This window comes from Agelaius tricolor, unplaced genomic scaffold (genome assembly GCF_023055355.1).
Source record: "Agelaius tricolor isolate 1412-34295 unplaced genomic scaffold, bAgeTri1.0.p SCAF_10, whole genome shotgun sequence".
Taxonomy (NCBI): Eukaryota; Metazoa; Chordata; class Aves; order Passeriformes; family Icteridae; genus Agelaius; species Agelaius tricolor.
The window spans coordinates 15,960,956-15,980,134 of NW_027269270.1; the positions used below are offsets into that span (position 1 = coordinate 15,960,956).

The 19,179-nt window shown below is 39.5% G+C and overlaps 1 protein-coding gene across 4 annotated transcripts in view; it reads right to left on the reverse strand.

Annotated features, from left to right (window-relative positions):
• Window positions 1–17,232, reverse strand: part of METAP1D (methionyl aminopeptidase type 1D, mitochondrial) — a 43,750-nt gene extending 26,518 nt beyond the window's left edge. The window contains exon 1 of one of the 4 annotated variants that reach the window (XM_071434909.1): window positions 17,098–17,232. In XM_071434909.1, the coding sequence (XP_071291010.1) occupies window positions 17,098–17,146 (49 nt within the window). In that variant the 5' untranslated portion in view covers window positions 17,147–17,232. Of the gene's footprint in view, window positions 1–394; window positions 696–4,509; window positions 4,838–17,097 lie in introns of those variants that run through there. The other 3 variants (XM_071434910.1, XM_071434908.1, XM_071434907.1) reach the window with 3 other exon arrangements.
• Between the last annotated feature and the right edge of the window lie 1,947 nt (window positions 17,233–19,179).

A 19,179-nucleotide genomic window follows, 5' to 3' on the forward strand; every position in this document is an offset into this window, starting at 1 on the left:
ACAGATGTTGATTACATCAAAGCCATGAAAGAACTTTTTTTTGTTGTTTCTCTTTTTTTTTTCCTTTTTTGCAACTAATACCTCCACATTTCTGTACATTACGGATATAACGTATCTTAATCAACATAATCCAACACATCATAATTCTCAAATTTGGTAAAATTATATTATAAGAAGGTCTTAATGACAGGCTTCTCCAAACAAGAGTGTATTCACATGGTCATGTCTGCATACCCGTGCTGGTCACGCCATCATCAGCCCCTTACTTCCAGGGGTTAACTGCTCTGGCAGCCAAATAAAATACAGAGAGCGCTGTGTAATTATGGAGACAGTCAAAGGGCAGACTCTATTTTGAAATCTATTTGCACAGACAAGGTCTTCCAATTTCGCTTACAGGAAACAAGCTGGTAAAGGGGGTCTCCTCCTCTCCAGATGCTTTCCACACGTTTTTCCCACATCAGGAAATCGTGGACATGGACACCATGCAGGACTGTTTCCTGGATTGCAGAACTATGTCATTACAAGGAGAAGAGCAAGTCCCTGCTTGTGAGAAATATTTCCTCCTAATTGGATGTACTAGGGGAAAGCAAAACCCGTAAGGACTACTGAAAATGTGACTAGCAGCAATTTGTAAACAGGACGCAGCCACAGCTGTCACGATGGTACTGGAAAAGAGAAAGCAGAAATGAAAGGGTAAAAACACTCTGTTTTTAACAGCATGATTGTGGAAATGAAATATTCATCAGGATAGATGTGACTTCAGTTACAACAGCAACACACTGGTGAAAACTTCAACAACAGCATGCTTATGACCCTACCCTGATAAACTGAAACACAGGCCAGTATCTTGCAAACATTATATTCTAATTGGTATTGTTTTATTTAATTTTTCTGGAAATTAACGACAGAATTTGTTTAGTTAATAGAGGCATTAACAGAACTGTTCTTGTTACTCTCCTAAGAGGCAACGAAGCATAGCAATGGTCAAACGGTGACCGACTCCAGGGGAGAAGAGTCAGCCCCTGTGCCAGCATCACTGTGACCCCCCATGTCACTGAAAAAAGTCTGGTTTGGCCCTCAGTTACACTCCCTGCTAATTACAATTCTGCCCTTCATGCAGAGTGGAACTGGGCAATTTGTTGGCTACATGCCAATATAAATGAGTTTGTAAGTTTATAAACTATATGGAAACAGATTTTGTTTTGCTTTACTTACTATGATTTAGTCTAGACTAACAGACTAAAATGATGAATCAGTGCCTTCTGGAATAGTGCTGTGCTTCTAATTCATTATTCAGTCAAACTTAGGGCCAACAAAATAGCTGTTCTGCAAGTTGGTAAACTGGGAAACCACAGAGACTCAGAACCCCTTCTATTTACAGGAAGGATGACAGCCTAAGGGTACTTCATCCCAATAATAACAACATTCAAGTACCGGTGCCCAGGTCATGACAAGCCATGACCCTCCCCATAGCTCCTGCAGGAAGCTGGCTTGATGCCACCTTTTATCAGCAGCAACTGACAGTGCAACTTCAACAAACAAGAAGAAAAAAAATAAGTATTATATCCTTAAAATCTCCTTTGACCAGTTGAGCAGTTACAGAACTGCTCAACTGTATATATACACACACACAGTCACACCAAGGCAGTGTAAGAAATAAATTGACTGAGTAAAATTCTGGTATCATTAAACAGTACTTCCCCCTTTTATTATAGGACCTAAAAAATACAGAGTACAATCTAACTCTAGCTGAGTGATATTCATTACTATACCAAAGGAAATGAATTTTCTATTACAGAACAGGGGATCAAACTGTACAGACACTGGGAACAGAGCATTGCAGTCCTCCAGCACAGCCTTCCTTCCCACTGTTATTTCTACTACATTTTTCCTCTCTGACAGAAAAACGCAAGAAGAAAATAAAAAGACAGTGTTGTCTAAAGCAATATCACTGCAAAATGAGATAAGTCCAGTACAAAAGCTGCACAAAGCAATATTAAGGGTTTCAATCACAGTTACTATCAAGGGAATTTAGGCTCCAGATCACAGCATCTGGCAAGTTTCAACTTCCCTGACTAGCAGGAGAAACATTCCTCTTATGTTACTGCATTCCTTTATTGAGTAAATTAATTTATCATAAAATGAATAAATTAGAATGAGAAACATATCTGTTCAGGCTTCCATATTTAAATACATTTTCCAAGTACTTTCTATCTATCTTTAGATTTTTTTTAAAAGATCAGAGAAATTACTTTTGCTTGAAAGACTGGTTATTGTCTTCATGATTTTGATTTTGTAGGGAAGAAACAACTATTGGAACAAGTTAGTTTTAAAAATAGCACTTGTTTCAGATTAAAAAAATAAGCTATTCAAATAGTCCTTATATACATCACAATATCAAATCTAATTGTTTATTTGCACCCACCCACAGCTCTAACATTTACTGAATCCTACTGGGTTAAAATCTTTTCAGGTGCTCTGTGAAACAACTGTTTTCCAAGTGGCATGTTTATGTCCTATACACATGCCTGACACAATATTAAATGTGAAAAATAAATCCTACTTTAACCTTTAAAATTTCCACCTGGAATGGAAAAAATATGTCTGGATCACCATAAAATCCTTAAAAGGTTTTCCACCCTTTCATTAGGCAAGCAACATTGCTGAAGTAAGAGTAATCTTTGCATAGGAAATTTAGGAATGCTCCTGAACATTGTATCAGCATGTTCCGTGTAGCTTGACACATGGAAAGAGAACAGGCAGTCAGTCTTTTTTCTGCAGTAACTATTTTCCATACATCTACAGCCAAATCTCTAAGGACACAAGATGATTTCTGAATCATAGGTCAGTCTTATCTCAAAATTAAGGAAAAAAATGCACATGGCCAACAACTTTGGGATGAATACCTAAATAAAATAAGATTACATTACTACTCATTTGGTAAAATTGACAGCTTGTAGTATTTCTTGCCTTGTGTTAAAAGTTGTTAATTACTTGTATTGTCCTGTTTTCATCTGAAAACACAAGTTCTGTTGGGACAGTAAGTGTTTACTGAGAAAACAGGTATGCGTCCTTCGCTAGAGTGATGAGTCTAAGGCTGGGGAATTACATCCTATGATCCAGATTTCAAAATAGAGGAGCACAGAGGTCTGAGGGTTTACAGCTTTTTCTGCTAAACTGCTGTGGCACTGGTAGAAATAAGCTCTTATTTTTATTTCAAGAAAATGCTCTGCACAAGAAGATGTTCTAATCAAGAGATTGTGGCAGATAACTTGTAGCATCCTGATTAAAACATTTATTTTTAAACCCGTCAGTCATTACCATGTGCTATTTATGCGTAACTTGGAAGCTTATTCATAAATATGTGACATTTGGGTCACTGAGTGAATTATAATGATAGAATTATGGATCAAATTTGGAAGAGTAGAGTATAATGTTTGGGAGATGTTTTAAATGTTTTTTAAACACCTTTTACTTATCTCCTTGCTTAACATTTACAAAGACCTCTTTTTAGCATAAAAATCTCTGTTTCTCAAACAGTGATACAGGAAGAAGTTGTTTACATTTTCAGAAGTACCAACATACATCACTTATGACAAAAAAACCAAGCACTCCATAAGAAATGCTCAATCACTGTCAATCATACACACTAAAATATACAATAAACCAAAGCATGTGGTATGAACTGTATTAGATTCAAACTGAACACAGAATTACAACTATAACAAACAAAATCCAAATAATTACTAGTGACTCACAGGCCTATTTACACATCTCACCAAACTATTGGAAAGGTAGGTAACCATAGAAACCTGTTAGCCTAAATTCAGCTCTTGAAAATTTGTATTTAGTTTAAAATGCTGACAATTCTGTTTCTATTTGACAAAATTCATATTTTTAAAGGCTTCAGTTCTTGCTTTGGTGCTTAAATAAATGCCTAAAATTATTTCATCTGTTGGTTACTAATAATTTGTCTTTAATATTTGATTTTACCTGAGCAAAAATTGCAGTTTACTCTCAGTAATACAAAATGTTAATATATTTAATATTGCAAATTAATTTCTAACATTTCTTTAATGACTGAAATTAAATAACAATACAAAACAAACACTTCTGCACTTACTATGAAATGTTTTGCGTATGGACTTTTTTAAGCTGCACACCAGCAGAAAAAAGAAATTACTGAAATTAACTGTTAAAGCTGAAATGCTAATAGCCTTTTCAACTTATACTTCTTTTTCACTGACAATTGCAATTTGCATGGCTTAAAATTTAATACTATCATTAGTACTAATGTCCTATATTTTACTTCATAATCTAAATGAGTAAAATATTATTTTTGTAGTTCACTGGCTCTTATACTCAGGCTGTAATGTTCAGTGTGTATTTCATTATGTAGATGAGCAATGGAAGTTGTCTAACATGATTTAAATGGGTCAACAGTATTTTCCTATTCACATTAATCATCCAGACAGCCACACACACAAAAAAATAGCCTTGAAAACGAACCTAGGAAATCCCTTTTTCCCAGTGACTCTTCCCAGCACTCCAACAGCAGCAAGCACATGCTCCGGGAGAGGGGAGCCCCGGGAAGGCGGAGGCCAAGGCCGGGCCCTGCTCCCCTCGGCGCGCTCGGCTCCCGCCGCTGCCGGCCCCGCTGCCCGCGGCCCCGTGCCAAGAATGATTCTCGTCCTGCCACGTTCAATGGGAGCTGTGTGTTGACAAACTGAGCAAATCTGAATCGGCAAAATTCATTCTTGGCACGGGGACACACAACTGTGCTGAAAGCAAAGGCGCACTGCCCGCTCCGCTGCACTGGCAGCCGGCTTCTCCTGGCGTAAACACACTTGTCAGGGCTCCCGCTGAAGTCAAAGGACACAGGATGAGGCCGTTTATTGCCAATTGTTTATAAAACACATCAAAATTAAGGGTTCTATTCTCAAGCCATGTAACCACCATCTACAGCCCACTTCATATATGGCATATGGCAAATAAAATGGCAATTTATAAATAACATGGCCCTTGTGTAGAAAGGGAAGCTGTTCTAAAAATGATAAAGGGGAAGAACATGAGTATAAAACAGGCAGAAAGTAACAGAATTATTGTGTACTAAACATTCAGACTAATTTATTTAAAAATAAACCCCAAACCCAAAACAAACAAACAAAACCCCAAACCAAACAAAAGAAAAACAAAACCAAAACCCTCATTTCTGAGCTATCTTCACCAGGTTATTCACTCACTTTGTACAGTTTATTGGACTATTCTACTGTCTGATTTTCTAAGCTAGACAGAGTAAGCAAGGAGTCTTTGCAAGAATTTAGGCCTCAAACTCCTTTTTCTAGACTGAAAAGGGTTTATACAGTCTTTTCTGCACAGACGGTAAATCCATAATAAGAAATAAGTGTTTTGCTCTCCACAAGATGAAGATAATCTAACTTGCCAGCAAAATATGACAGGCAATTCTCCTGAGCATGTTTAGCTACCTTGTGTGCACAACTGGGCAGTAATCTACGAAATTCTCTATAGGGACATCCATTTAATCAATTACTAACCTGTAAACTCAACTCAGAACTTCTGGATTCAGTCAATTACATGCTAAGAATCCTGCTGCATACTTTTTTCACATGGAAAATGTGAAGTCTATCTCAATCTATACTCATGGCCTATTGAAAAGTGATGTGACTGTGAATTTGAGTCTTACAGCCCTGGCCACAATTTCATGGCTCCTGATCTGTATTCAGTAGGCAAAGAGCTACAATGAAGTTGATTCTGCTGTGGCTGCTCCCCTGGCAATGGCACAGTCCTTGGAAGCGCTATGCCCATGCCTGGGCCATGCTTGCTCATCCTGCAGTGGCTGGTAGCCTATTGTCCCCACTTGTCACACTGGAGGAGACATGAGAGAACTGCTGCCTTTCCCCAGACACTCCAGCAGATTATTTTCATCAAGTTGAATTTTCAGCTGCCAACGCCCCACCAACCTGTTTGCCACACCCACCTGGTTTCCACAGCTGGGGATACTGTTGCAGCAAGCTCTGCCAAAGTCTTTCCATCAGCTACCTCACTCTATACCTGATTTTGTGAAGCAGCTTTTAGAGAAGAGTTATTTGGACAAAACAACCTCCAAATGAACAAAAACAAGACTGTCTTTATCAAGGAGATTTTAGAAACAGCCACTTCAGAGCAATCTTTGGTTTGCTCTGCAATTACATTCTTGCCAGAAAACATCTATTAGTTAAGGAGAGTACTCTACAACTCAAAACTCTTAGACAACATAATGGTACTACTCAGAAAGCTGCTGGGACAGTTATACCAGTAAAATAATTCTTGCTGGTACAACTTGATCTTTTGGAGCAAGCTTTGATATATGCTTTCCCAGAAGAGAACTATTCTCATGAGTTGAGACTCTGCTGATTTAGCAGGGTGTGTTAGAGCATGAATAAATTTTTATAAACCCAGACAAGACCCGCTACTGTATTTACTTCTTTAAAGAACACCCATTTCTACCATGATTCACAGAATTCTGTTAATAATAATAATAATAACCAGTGCAGAACAACCAGAAATGGCTTGGAGAGGTCAACCTGCCTAGCCACCTCAGAAGAGTTAGTTCAAAAAGGACGTGGCAATGACATTAAGCCTGGTCATCACCTACCATTTCATGCACAAGGCACAAGTGTGATTTGCTGCTCAGATCTGCACAAATGACTATGGGCAACACCTCCTCTCAGTGTCAACCCAGCATGTCTTTGTGAGATGTTTACCCACTTTGTCCAGTGGAAAAGGACCTCAACTCAACAGCACTAGATGAGTTTACAAGCACACTCAAGAGCTGAGAAGTCAAGCAGAATACAAATAGATCTGCAGTGACTGCATCATTTCTTACATAAAGCATGTCCATTTCACATGGAGGGAAGCTAGGAGTTTACTATTGCTTCTGCCTAACTCCATCTTCACCTGTGTCTATCAGTAAATCTGAGACTTCCAGAACAGCTGGAATTTATATGAGAAACAAACTTGCCATTTCTTTCAATGTTATGCCACATTTGTTGACTTTCTTTTTTAAAAAAATGTATAAGGCAGGATGCAATGTAAATTTATGTACAAGAAAGCATGAAACAGATAATCTGAGAAGTGTACAAATTTCTACACAGAACATCTGATATGCTGTAAGTAACAATGTATAAATTCAGACGGTGTTATTACTGCAATACTTCTTTATGGTTCAAAATAAGCTTGATCTAAAATGAAACATAACTTTAAACAGGTTTTAACAATGAATACCTGAACATAAACATATTTAAAATGTGAAAGCTGGAGACTTTATAGAGCTGGTTAGAGTGGCTGTTATTTATAATCTAAACTCAAAAGAACATTGCGACTTTCAAAAACACCCAGGGAAGTTTTCTCAGGCTGCACACTAGAGAGTATGTCTGCCAAAAGACCTCCAAGGAGCTCTGAAGAGCCCTTTATTCTTCCTTCTAAGGCTTGCATGCAGCACAGAAGCCTGTTGAACACTTGGGTTTTAACATTCTCCTTTTTCTTCAGAAATTATGAAGGGAAAGACATTACTGATTTGGAAAGGACATAATCTCTAAAAGAACAATGAACAAACTTTCCATACCTTGTTTCAAGTCATACAAAGATGGTAAAAAATGACCAACTGAGAAGAAACCCTTATTATACAAGAACACAATTTTAATGTTTTGAAACAGTTCCTCTTAAAAAATCTTCTAGAGTCTGTTTTCACCCTAGATAACGCTAAAGGCCAGTGGTGTGATCTGAACTGGTGAACACAAAATATTACTTTTCAAAAATGGGAACTACAACTTGGCTTCATCCAGTGCCTTCATACATGGTGTGTTATAAATTGCTTTAAATACTGGCAGGCAAACAGCCATTATGCACTCAAGAGCTCATACATAACAATACTCAGCATTTTGATAGAGCTTTTCATCTTCAGAGTGCTTTAGAAACAACTCATTAATCTCAACCAATGCACCTTCAAGGTAGATAAATATCTGCGTTGTAGGTAGAGAAAGCCACAGAAAGTTCAATGACTCATCCACAGCCATGCTCACTACCAGCCCCAATATCCCTAGCTCATGGCTCCTAGCCTCATGAAGGACCTGAGCCCCACTGTGTGTTGAGCTCACACCTTCTCTTGAGCCACAGAGCTGCAGGAGAACTTATTTTACTGCGAGGCAGTGGCAGAGTGCCCTTTCCCAAAGCTGGTAAGTTCTCAAGGACTGCCAGCTCCCTCCAGGATCACCAACCCCAGGAAGTGGGAAGTCCATGAGACACTAAAATGAGACTCACAATATAGATTCTCAAACTGATTCACCATCAAGCAGTGAGCTGGAAAAGCCTCTGCGCTGGCAGAAGCCTTTGCCTCTCTCCCTGTTTATTTCTAGCTGCTGCATAGACTCCAGAGCAGCATATTCCAAAAGTCAGACAACAGAACCCTGAAGTCTCTGGCCTCTGAGTACTGCCACAATTCAAGAAAACAGCTTCACTCCTCTGGTGTTCTCTAACTATTAAAAACTTGTAATGAAATTTTGCCTTCAAGAATTGTAATTCTCTTTCCTGTTGGTGACAGGAACAAAAATTTTAACGTGATTATGCTGCATGATTGTACTTTTAACTTTCTGAGTTTTAAAAGTATCAGATATGATTCTTCTTAAACCTCAGAAATACCAGGAATGTCAAATCTGGAGCAGATGAGAAACGTGGAAGGTGTGAACAATACAATACACATACTGTGCTACAACAGACTTTATATTCCCTTACACAGAGAAAATGAATAATGACCTTTTAGTAATAACATATTAATTTCAGATGTTTATTAGTCACTAGATTAAATATATAAATCTGACAATCCTTATCTGTTTATTCTTCACATTTGTGAGCCTAGGGCTTAGCAAGTTCTCCAGCCACTGTAGTTCCTCACTGGGTAAACACTCATGTTTAAAAGTATAGGTTAATCAGACAAACTGTTACACTAACAGAAAAACTAATCCCACTTTTTCTTAAGATATCGAAGAAAAAAGTCTCTCTACAAGTAATGGTATAACCAAGCACAAGCAGCAAAAGATAAATGAATGGCAAAAATGTATGTAGCTAAAAGAGTTCTGCCAGCCTGCCCAGCTGACCTAGATATAAAAGGCAAAATAAGAAGAAAGAAGCAGCCTTTAATTACTCTTCCCCACCTTAGTGTTTTAAACTTATAAAGAAAAAAAAATAACAAGCCCACATAATCCAAAACAAAATGAAGAAACAACTCCTGATCATTAAACAGAAATTACAAGTTCCCCACATTTAGAAGACTTTAAAGCTTATTATTTCATTGATTTAAAGTGAGCTCATGCCTGACTGCCAACACCATGCTTTTAAAAAAAGAAGTCAAATCTTCAACTCCCAATGAAAATAAGGGCATATAAGAGCAAACTAAAAATATAACATACAGGAAATAAAATTAGATTTAATTACATTGAACATTAACATTCATTCTGCAATCACAAAGAAATTCTAAAAACATTTTCTAAATTAAAAACTCCACTATAATATTCTACAGCTAAAATAATATGCAATCTTTATATAATGTAGTTTTTCCAAAAGAAGGAAACAGATTAAAGAGCAGCATGCAAGAAAAAAATTTAAATCTGCAATTCTATCCACTAAACTCTGGAAGCCTAACAATGATGATGCAGTAAAAAACCACCCAACATCACAACCGTAATGCCACAACATTTTTTGCTATTTTGTTTAATAACTCATCACTTTCTTTGTATGCAGTAATGAAGAGATGTCACAGCAACTCGTGTCTGTCTCTGTGCGCTCTATTCTTTCCTGCTCCTGTTTTCAGGGTAGGTTAAAAAGAATCTTTTCTCCTAATCATCAGCAAACCAGTACCAGATTTCACTTGTGGTAAAGTATGCTACCCATCAGTACAAGGCAATGCTCCATAAAAACAACAAAGAAAATAAAAAAAAAGCAAGAGGCAAGGTCTGAACACATTTTTCTTTCAATTCCCTTGGGAATCGTGGTTCTATAGGTCTTGAATTCCCAGGCAGAGGGGATCATGTTCATCAGTTATGGCAGCTCCTCTGGGCCTAAGTCCAGGTAGACTGCTTGTCTAAACTTGATGAAATATAGGCGCCATCAGGTAACAGCAGTGCTTGGGGAGACTCCAGAAATGTGTAACTGAAAACTAAAAAATGAAATTCAAACAAGGCTGTAGCCAAACAGCCTCTTTCTACAGGATGCAATAACTGCAAGGCAAAGAGTTTACAACATACAGACTGCTCCTTATATATGTTCTTTTGCCTCTTCACATAGATAATATGAAAGCTGGATCGGGCAGACAAGCATATTTTAAAAAACACAGATTTTAAATAGAAATGCTTAGGAAAGAAACCACTGTGACAAATACAAATAGCTTGAATAGACAAAACATTAAAGAGAAGTCATTGCCCTGTAACCCACTCTCCCTCCCACTATATTACTTCAAAATATTTTCAAATTAAATTTTCATGCTAATAAGTATTGCTAGATCAACAGCACTGGGATGTGGTGTCTAGAAGCACTGCAAGCCACCCATCATGGCACATCATCATGTCAAACTGTCAAAAGAGAAGAAGAGGCAGCAAGACTCTCACTAGATGTGCATTTTGAAGTGCTACAGGAATATGCTTGTTTGGGAGTGGGGAAGGAAGGAGGAACCAAAAAAGGAAAATTACCAATGCCCAGTTGGGAAGATCATTGTAACTGGGTGTCCTAAAGGTAGTCTTAGCACAGAAAAGGCCTTTTCAGACTGCAAACACGATCAAGTACTCCATAAAGCTTTGAAATCACAAATTGCAGTGGACCAGCAGGACTGTCATTGAAGAATGCTCAAAAGCATCTCCTAAGCTTTTGTTTAAATTTCCTCTTGATTCACAACTGTCACAATCAGAACATCATGTCTATTATATCCAAATATCATGGAAAGGAAAACCAGCTTAGATTTCATGACACAGACCTCCACTGCAGCTTTAGCATCAAAACAGGTTCAACACCAGAAGTAGCTTGCCTTCAAGGTGACTGCAGCCAAAATCCACATCTCTTCAGAATAAAAAAAAAGAGAATACCAGAACACCACAGAAATATTTTTTGGTATCCTCAACCTTACACTCCAACTACAGCTATACATGGAAAGCCACACAAGAAATGAGGTTAACTGTGCCAAACTGGCTCAATAGGGTTTCCCCTGCACAGCTAGAGAACATCCATGACACACAAATCCCAAACTTTACAGACTATGTGGTATGTTGTTTTTATGTGCACCTTAAATTCAGCTTCTGGTCTAGGTAGGGTAATTCAATGCAAAAACTTGAGTAAAGGAAATTCTGCATGTAAATCTAGAAAGCACTTTACCTATGTCCACTGCTAAACTGCATGTTTGCCTGGTAACTTAGGAGCAGCAGGCACCAGGGCAGGCTCAGGCCCTGTTTCATCCTGCTGATGCTGTGCTGCCACAAAACCCTCCAGAAATTACTCCCTCAGTGCTAGAGTTTCTCCATCCATCAGCTAGTGCTCATGATTTCAGCCTCTTCTGTCTGCTTGGCTACCTGCACTGTGAGCTCTCAGAGGCAAAATAAAATGTTTTATTATATGTTCACAGGACATTTGATCCTGTGATTTTAGGGAGTGAAGCTATCTGTTCTAAAATAAAAGGTAATTCACTATTTGAGGTCCAGAATTTCTTTAGGAATGATTCAATCCTTCATTCTTTCTCCTCAAACACTTTATATTACTCTAAACAAGCTTAGAGACCTGTCATATACTCTACCACTATTCTTGATGTTTTAAGTAACAGAACATGCAAGGACCAAGTAGCCAGACACTTCATAGTTTGATCCTGCACATAACTTTGGCAGGATCATCTTCCAGTACAGATTTGAGGAGTCTGTATTTTTGTTCCCTTTAATTTAATCTCTGAAGATTGTGAAGTGGTATTCTTTATTTCACTGATTTGCTGTATGAGTATAGAGGAGGTTAAATCAGTTATTTAGTTCTTTGCAGAACAACACTGGAATTTGTGTGTGTTGGTTAACACTGCATTTGTGAGCCTGAATAGTAAAAGACTGAAGCAACACCTAAAGGAGAGACAAAGATTGCCTTCTTTGCTGCCCAGAGGCAGCACTGAACTGAGTATCTTGAATTAAATCACAGACATGAATTTCCATTTCAGACTTTCTACCCTATTACATGGTATAATGTTGAGCCTTTGCTTCTACATCTGCAGGCAGGTGAGGAAATGCCAGATGACAGCAGGCTCTGGCAGGCAGTGTAGAAGTTGTGCATGCCAACAGTCCTCACTCCAGACATCCCCATGTCCCACTGTGAAGACAGAGACAGCACTGTAAAATCCCCTTTGGAAGCACAGCAGCAAGACACCTCCCTACAGCAGGGCATCCCACTTTCTTTCCAGAGTCATTCCCAGAGCTTCATGGTATTTTCCTTCAGGGTCAATAGCCTATGCACAGAGGTGGACAATGGCCCTTCAGCAAATCACCACACCAGGGCAGCAAGCTTCTGCAGATGGTGGAAAAGCCTCAGAGCTCTGCCATAGGAATGGAAAGAGGAAGTAGCTCTTTTCTGCTTAAAGAAAGCTCCAGGTGAGCTTTAAGGAGAATTCTGCAAAATTAAAAGTGATGCATACAAAATATATTTCCACACAAGGTCAATTTTTTCTGAAGAATTATGGCTGGGCTTACTTTTCTTAACTTCTGGCATATGAAAATGTACCTGTGTAATATATTTATCACAGACTAAACACTGGCAGATACAGGACACTACCTGGGACCTGAGCACCCAAGACATAAGGCATGCAGAGCAGAGAAAGCATTCACAAAAAGCTGAACCTAAGTTCAGCTCCTCGGGAACTCATCATTAACTTTGTCTCCATGTGGGTTTTAGCTGCAACCACAATGGTGACACTCTGGTGCCAGGGCAATGGGCACCTTCCTACAAAGGAGAAAAGACTTCTTAGTCTGAAATGAATGGCTACAAGAGTAGGTGTGGGTCACTAAAGCTGTTGATGTGGCAGAAAATGTTGGTTTTCAGCAGCTCTTCAGGACATCTGCTAATGACTTTCCTTCATTTAAAGGCAACCCTAGCTAACACTGAGAGACCTGAGCTCACAGAGAAACCACACCCTACACATCCATCCACAGCCAGAAGTGATAGATCTCGTCAGAAAAAAAGACACAGTGTGCTGCCAACAATACATTACCTCTCAACTGAGAGAACGATTAAACACTTTATTGAAAGGGGAATATTTTTCTCTCATGCCTCAAACCATGAAAGTGCACATCTTCCCCAGAGCTGCTGCACAGTTGAAATGGGAATAATTCCTTGCCTGCCTGATTAGTTTTGAGACAGGGATGAAACTACCTTAGGATCATTTAAAAAATGTTGAAAGTGTACTACAATCAAATGGTTTGAACTTCCACCATGCATCACTTGCAGCTCATAATGCTAATGTTAAATTCTGGAGACATAAGTCTGTCTACAAATTAATGGAAAATCTGAATTAATACTTTCTTCCAGCTAATTGCCCAACTCATATATTGCACAGTGCAGCCAAGCACATTAGATCTTGAAAATTCTCTTGCACAAGTTTAAACCACTTTTTCTCATTTGTGAAAAAAAAAATCAGAATTACAGGACGTATTTAATTGTAAGTCTGGAATACCAGGAAACAGTCAAGTCTCCCCAAAACTGTTATCTGTATATTCTATGGTTAATTTTTGAAAAAAGAATAGGTTAAAAGTACTGGAAGTTACTATAGGTGAGTATTAATTGTTTGAGTTGTACATTTCTGAATTTCTTTTTAACAGTGAGAAAAATACAAAGTGATAGTTCTACCATTTGAATATTAATAGTGCTAAGAAGATTTTTATGATTCATTCTTAACATGAAAATGGTATCTAATATGCTGAAATTTGTGATTAAATATGCTTATCAAAGAGCAAGCTATAACAATTTTTAAAAAATAAATATAACTCCTGTTTCAAAATGCCCCATCAGAAAGATGGAAACAGACTGGTTCAGTAGCATATGGCAGCAAAAAAAAATCTGAAATGAATACTTTGATTTCAGGAAAAAAAAAAAAGAAAATAATCTAATTTTGAGTCCTTTTACTTCCTCTTAGAAATACTGAAAAGTTTGAATTTTGTAAAACCATGAGAATTACCAAGGTCTGCAGATTAAAAAAAAAAGCAAGAAATTAACTGTATCAGAAACACTGCTCAGTAAAAGAGTCAGTAAAGCAGGTATTTTATTTATTTAATCACTTCCCAGATGGAGACCCCATAGCACACTTCTGTCCAGTAATATGCAGAGTCCAACATAAAATGGCAATTTAAAAGTTCATTACCAGTTTTACCCTCCTAAATGTCAAAGCCATGTCTGACCAGAAAGAAAAACTATGTAAAATTACTTATTTGCATTCTGTCTAGAGCATATAAACCAGATCACTTCACATTGCCTCAGTTACTTGCTACACCTTCTTTATTAGCCCAACTAATGTTTGTAACTTGTGTAGTGCTTCAGAATAGTTTGATGATTTTCATATAAATACCCTTCTGGAGAAGGGTTTAGTATTCCTTTAATATACACAGTTTTGGCTAACCTAACTATGAAATATAGAAAATACTCAACCATGCATTACTGACAAGGCTTGTGAACCAAACTTGTGACCTATACAGCCCAAAAAAGAAAGAAAAAAAAAAGAAACCAAAACCCCAAGCAAACCCCAAATAATTTCTAATGAGACTTGGCACTTCTGTGCAAACTTGAAAGTGTGAGGCTCTGAAGTTGTACTGCAACAGAATCAGCTCCAGCTATGTCCCTCTTAAAAATTAAAAAAGACTTAAGGCATTTTCTTCTCATTTTACTAACAGAGGGGAAAGAGTAACATTCTTTAAAAAAAAAATTGAAAACAAACATTTCTGAAAGGCTCTGTAGTCACAGAAGAAGAAGGATCCCATAACATCTCATATTCTGTGGTGCTGGAGACAGCTATGGTTCCAGTCAGGGGCAGTTTCCAGGGTCCCCACTGAGGAGCCTGGGGGGAAACCCAGTTCCACAAGGGGCTGAACAAGGCAGCTGAGCCCCTTACCAAGCAAACAGCCAGCCTGGGAACACAAACCTCACATGCAAGGGATGTATCACACCCCACCAGCCTATACTGAATTGACTTTAAAAACCTGGCCCATAGTAAGTCACACAGCTTAGCACAGAATTCTTATTCATCTTTAGGGAAGCACGATCAGGAATCAGTTATATCAGTATGGAACACAAAAGTAACTCAATTTACATGGGATGTCTTCTCATCAATTATTTCCCTGTAGCTCTAAACCCTGAAATTTCATTATAAGAAATTAGGGGCTTCTACTCTACAATAATTCACCTGTATAAAATAAATAGATCTGTAAGAGATTACTATGCTTTAAACCATCTAAGATACAATTGTAGATATAAATGCAGTTCTTCCATGTGTCCTACTTTATTACCAATAAAGTAGCACAGATTCAATTACAGTAATACCTGAAACTGTGATAATATCTAATCAGACCATTTACAAGCCAGTGAATCAGCACACAATCCATACTATTTCTAACTACAAACTGTGACAGTGACTTGATGTGTCTGTGCTCTGGGCACTTCCTAGCTTTCTTTTATGAAATAATAAATTCAATTCACACTCTTATGCATCACCTGTAAGTTTTTTTGAATACTCTTCAAGAAAAGGTGCCAGCTAAAATGCAGTTCAACCCATTGCTAGTCCACTCTGAAATGCAGCATTTGAGCATACATTATTTCACAAAGGTTGGTGGAAACCACTCACACCCTAAAGAGTTGTGCGCCTTCTCCTTGGGTTGAAAGTGTTTGAATTCTGATATTAGCAAGGCAGAGACTACTCAAATAACTTCCCTATATGATTACTGAAAAGTACTTTTTAATTTCCTCGTATTTTTCAGTCAATTTTCTTTTTTAATAAAGGGTTTTTTTAGGCTAGTCTAAGTCCTTCTGATATATGGATAAAGCATTTAATCAGTATACAGCTTCCAAGATCCCTGCTGCTCAAATGAATTTATGCAGAAATAATTCCATAATAAAGAAAACTTTCATCATTTATAAAAATGTAACATCAGATATATTAAAAAAGAATAAGAGGCTATAAAAAAGTAACTTTTGTTCAATTAAGATGGAATAGATAGCCTTAGGTGAACAGAAACATAATTTAAATTACTTTTGTCTTTCGGTATTTGCAAATTAAATTATACTGAACTGTCCGATTTGGGGAAAATTGGATTTTGTTTAATCAGTCTTGTCTTAACTATGACAGTTTCACTTTCTAAGGCTCTGTAAAAGCATATCCCCTAGGGAAGCTGAACAAGGTTTGATGCCTGAGCGGAAGGTAGGAAGGCTTAGCAAATGTAATCCGCTAGGTTCTTCTAACTGGATGGCAGACATCGGGCTTTTAAGTGCGCATGGGGCTGAAGTCGGATGTAGGACATGGGCACAGGACTTCAGCTTGTGAAGGGTTATGTGGTAGAAAAGTGCTCCGAGATCCTCAGGGCACGGGGGACAAGGGGCCCTGACAAGCCATTACACAGACGGGCGTGCCAGCAGGTAAGGAATCTGCACTTGAACGGCTTGGTAGAAGAAACACGTATATTCATGTCACATTACTTCAGCAGCAAAAATCACCAGAGCAGAAGCAGAGCAGAACATTCCCACCGCCTTCCCGCACCGCGGGGTCCCCGGGAGGTGCCGTGTGCGGGCCGAGCACAGCGCCGGGGAACTCGCCTGAACAGGAGCCGAGCCTTGACAGCTGCGGCCGCCGCTGCGGGGCCCCGCCGCCACACGCCGCCCCCCGCCCGCCCGGCGAAGCGCTCTCTCGCAGCCCTCGGCAGGCGCGGCGGCGGCGGGACCTTTCGCTCCTCGATTTCAGAGCGAGCCCCGACTGAGCGGCGGCCGGCGGGAAGGGCAGAGCGGCGGCCGGGCCCGCGCCTCACCCCGGCGGCGGCGGCGGCGCGCACTCACCTCCGCTGCGCAGCGCGCGGGCGGCTCTGGGCGCCGCCATGCTGCCCATGTGAGGCGGTCACGTGGCCGCGTGTGGCGGCGGCCGGGAGCGCCCCCCGCCCGCCCTCGGCCGGCGCGAGCGCGGTGTGAGGGCGGCGGGCGGGATCCGCCCTGCCGGGGCAGCGCTGCGCTCCGGTCCGCTCCGGTCCGGTCCGCCCCGCCGCGGCTCCCTGCGCCCGGGGTGCTGCTGGCTGCCCTTCCGCACGGCCCCATCCTGCTCTGCTCACCAGCCCTAGCGGCAGTGGTGACTGCTCCTTCCGCGGCGGGTCAGAACTGCCGAAAGCGGGACTCGGTCCCGCATGAGTGCAGCCATACTATTCCATGAGGGCTGGAGCTGCCTCGTAATTTCTTGCCATTAAAAAATAAAGAAAACGCAGCCAACTAAGCAAGCAAACGCCACCAGCCTCCCCTCAACTTGTACTTTTGTGAATAAAATAGGACCTACTCTTTATGAACTAATTAATGCAAAGGAAAACCTGAAAGGGAGGTGCCAGGAGGATGGTGCCAGACCTTTTCCTGTGGTGCCAAGTGACAGGATGAGGAGCAGTGACCGTAACTAAAACACAAGTTTCATCTCAGCAGGAGGAAGAGCTTTTTGTTGAGGGTGGCAGAGCACTGGAGCAGGCTGCCCAGGGAAGGGCTGGAATCTTCTTCTCTGGAGACATTCAAAACTCACCTGGATGCATTCCAAAATATGGAAATAATCCAAGTAATCCTTTCTTACATCCTCGCACGCATGTAATGATCTTTGTGTCCTTACATACATTCATGTGTACACACACAGTGGTAAATTGTGGGATAAGTAAGTAAATTTTCAAATGAGAACTCAGGCTGTTTAGCTCCAGATTTATTTACATCCTGGTACAGCCATTAGTAGTTTTTAGCTTCCCATGTACAAGTTTTATGATTTAGTTAAGAATAGAGTCAAAGCCCAAGGCGGATGGGAATGCTGAGCATATTTACCTATATGTGCTTTAGAAAAAGCCCCCAAAAAATATGAACTTAAAAGTTATACTTCAAGCATTTCTGATTTTAAGGAGCAAATGCCAAGCATGCTCTGATTAAGGAAAAAAAAAAAAAAAAAAGCAAGCTGTGATCCTCTTAAACTTTGCTAGTAAAAGTGCATCTCTTAATCAGCTGCCACAACATGATAGGCAGCCTATCATATAGCTTATATCCAGACTATACTGTAGTTTAAAGATCAATACAATACCTTACACTGCCTCCAAAAAATAAAATATTCCACTTCTTATAGCCACATTCTGCATGAACTGACATGTTTTGTCATCATTATTCATTGAGGGGAGAATGATAAGATTTTCACAGAAATAAAGCTATAGAAATAAATATAGAGAAAGCATTGCTAACTGATCAGTTACACCTTGTGAGCACCATTACCCACTGCTCACTGGTGAGAGCTGTGCACACATTTCATTTGCAGGGCCCAAATGTGCACGTCTTCACTTTGCTCCTAATTCTACAATGTAGTATGGTCTTTCAGGAGCATCATTTTATCCTCTTTTGTAATTGGCAAGGCTTTAGGAATCCAGACACTCAATCACTAGTTCTGTAACATCAATGTGCAGTGTAAAGCAATTACAAATTCTGCTGCTTGGCCTAAGCAACTATATATAATTGCTTACTTATTATTACTATATATAATTATAGTATATATATAAACAATGTATACTCTTGAGGGGGTGTCCTTGTGTGTGCATAAAGAGAACAGCACACCTCACATGAAAGTATCCATGTATCATGAGTAACTAGCCATGTTTTCCTCAACTGTCACTAAAGGAGAAAAACAGAGCTTTAAGGTAGCCTAGTCTCACCTTTCTTATTTGAGTCAGCAAGTATTTCCTACTCAGTGGAAGGAGGCCACTGTTAGAGAAAATGAAGTGAATGCTTGGCTTTTTTTCTGCATCTGTAAGCCCTAAATTCCTTTATTGTAACAGCCTGAAAATTGGTTGATGGCATAAGAAAATGGAGGCAATTCTAGTTATGCTGCTACCACCTTTGTAATTACCTTGTCCTTAAGTGTCA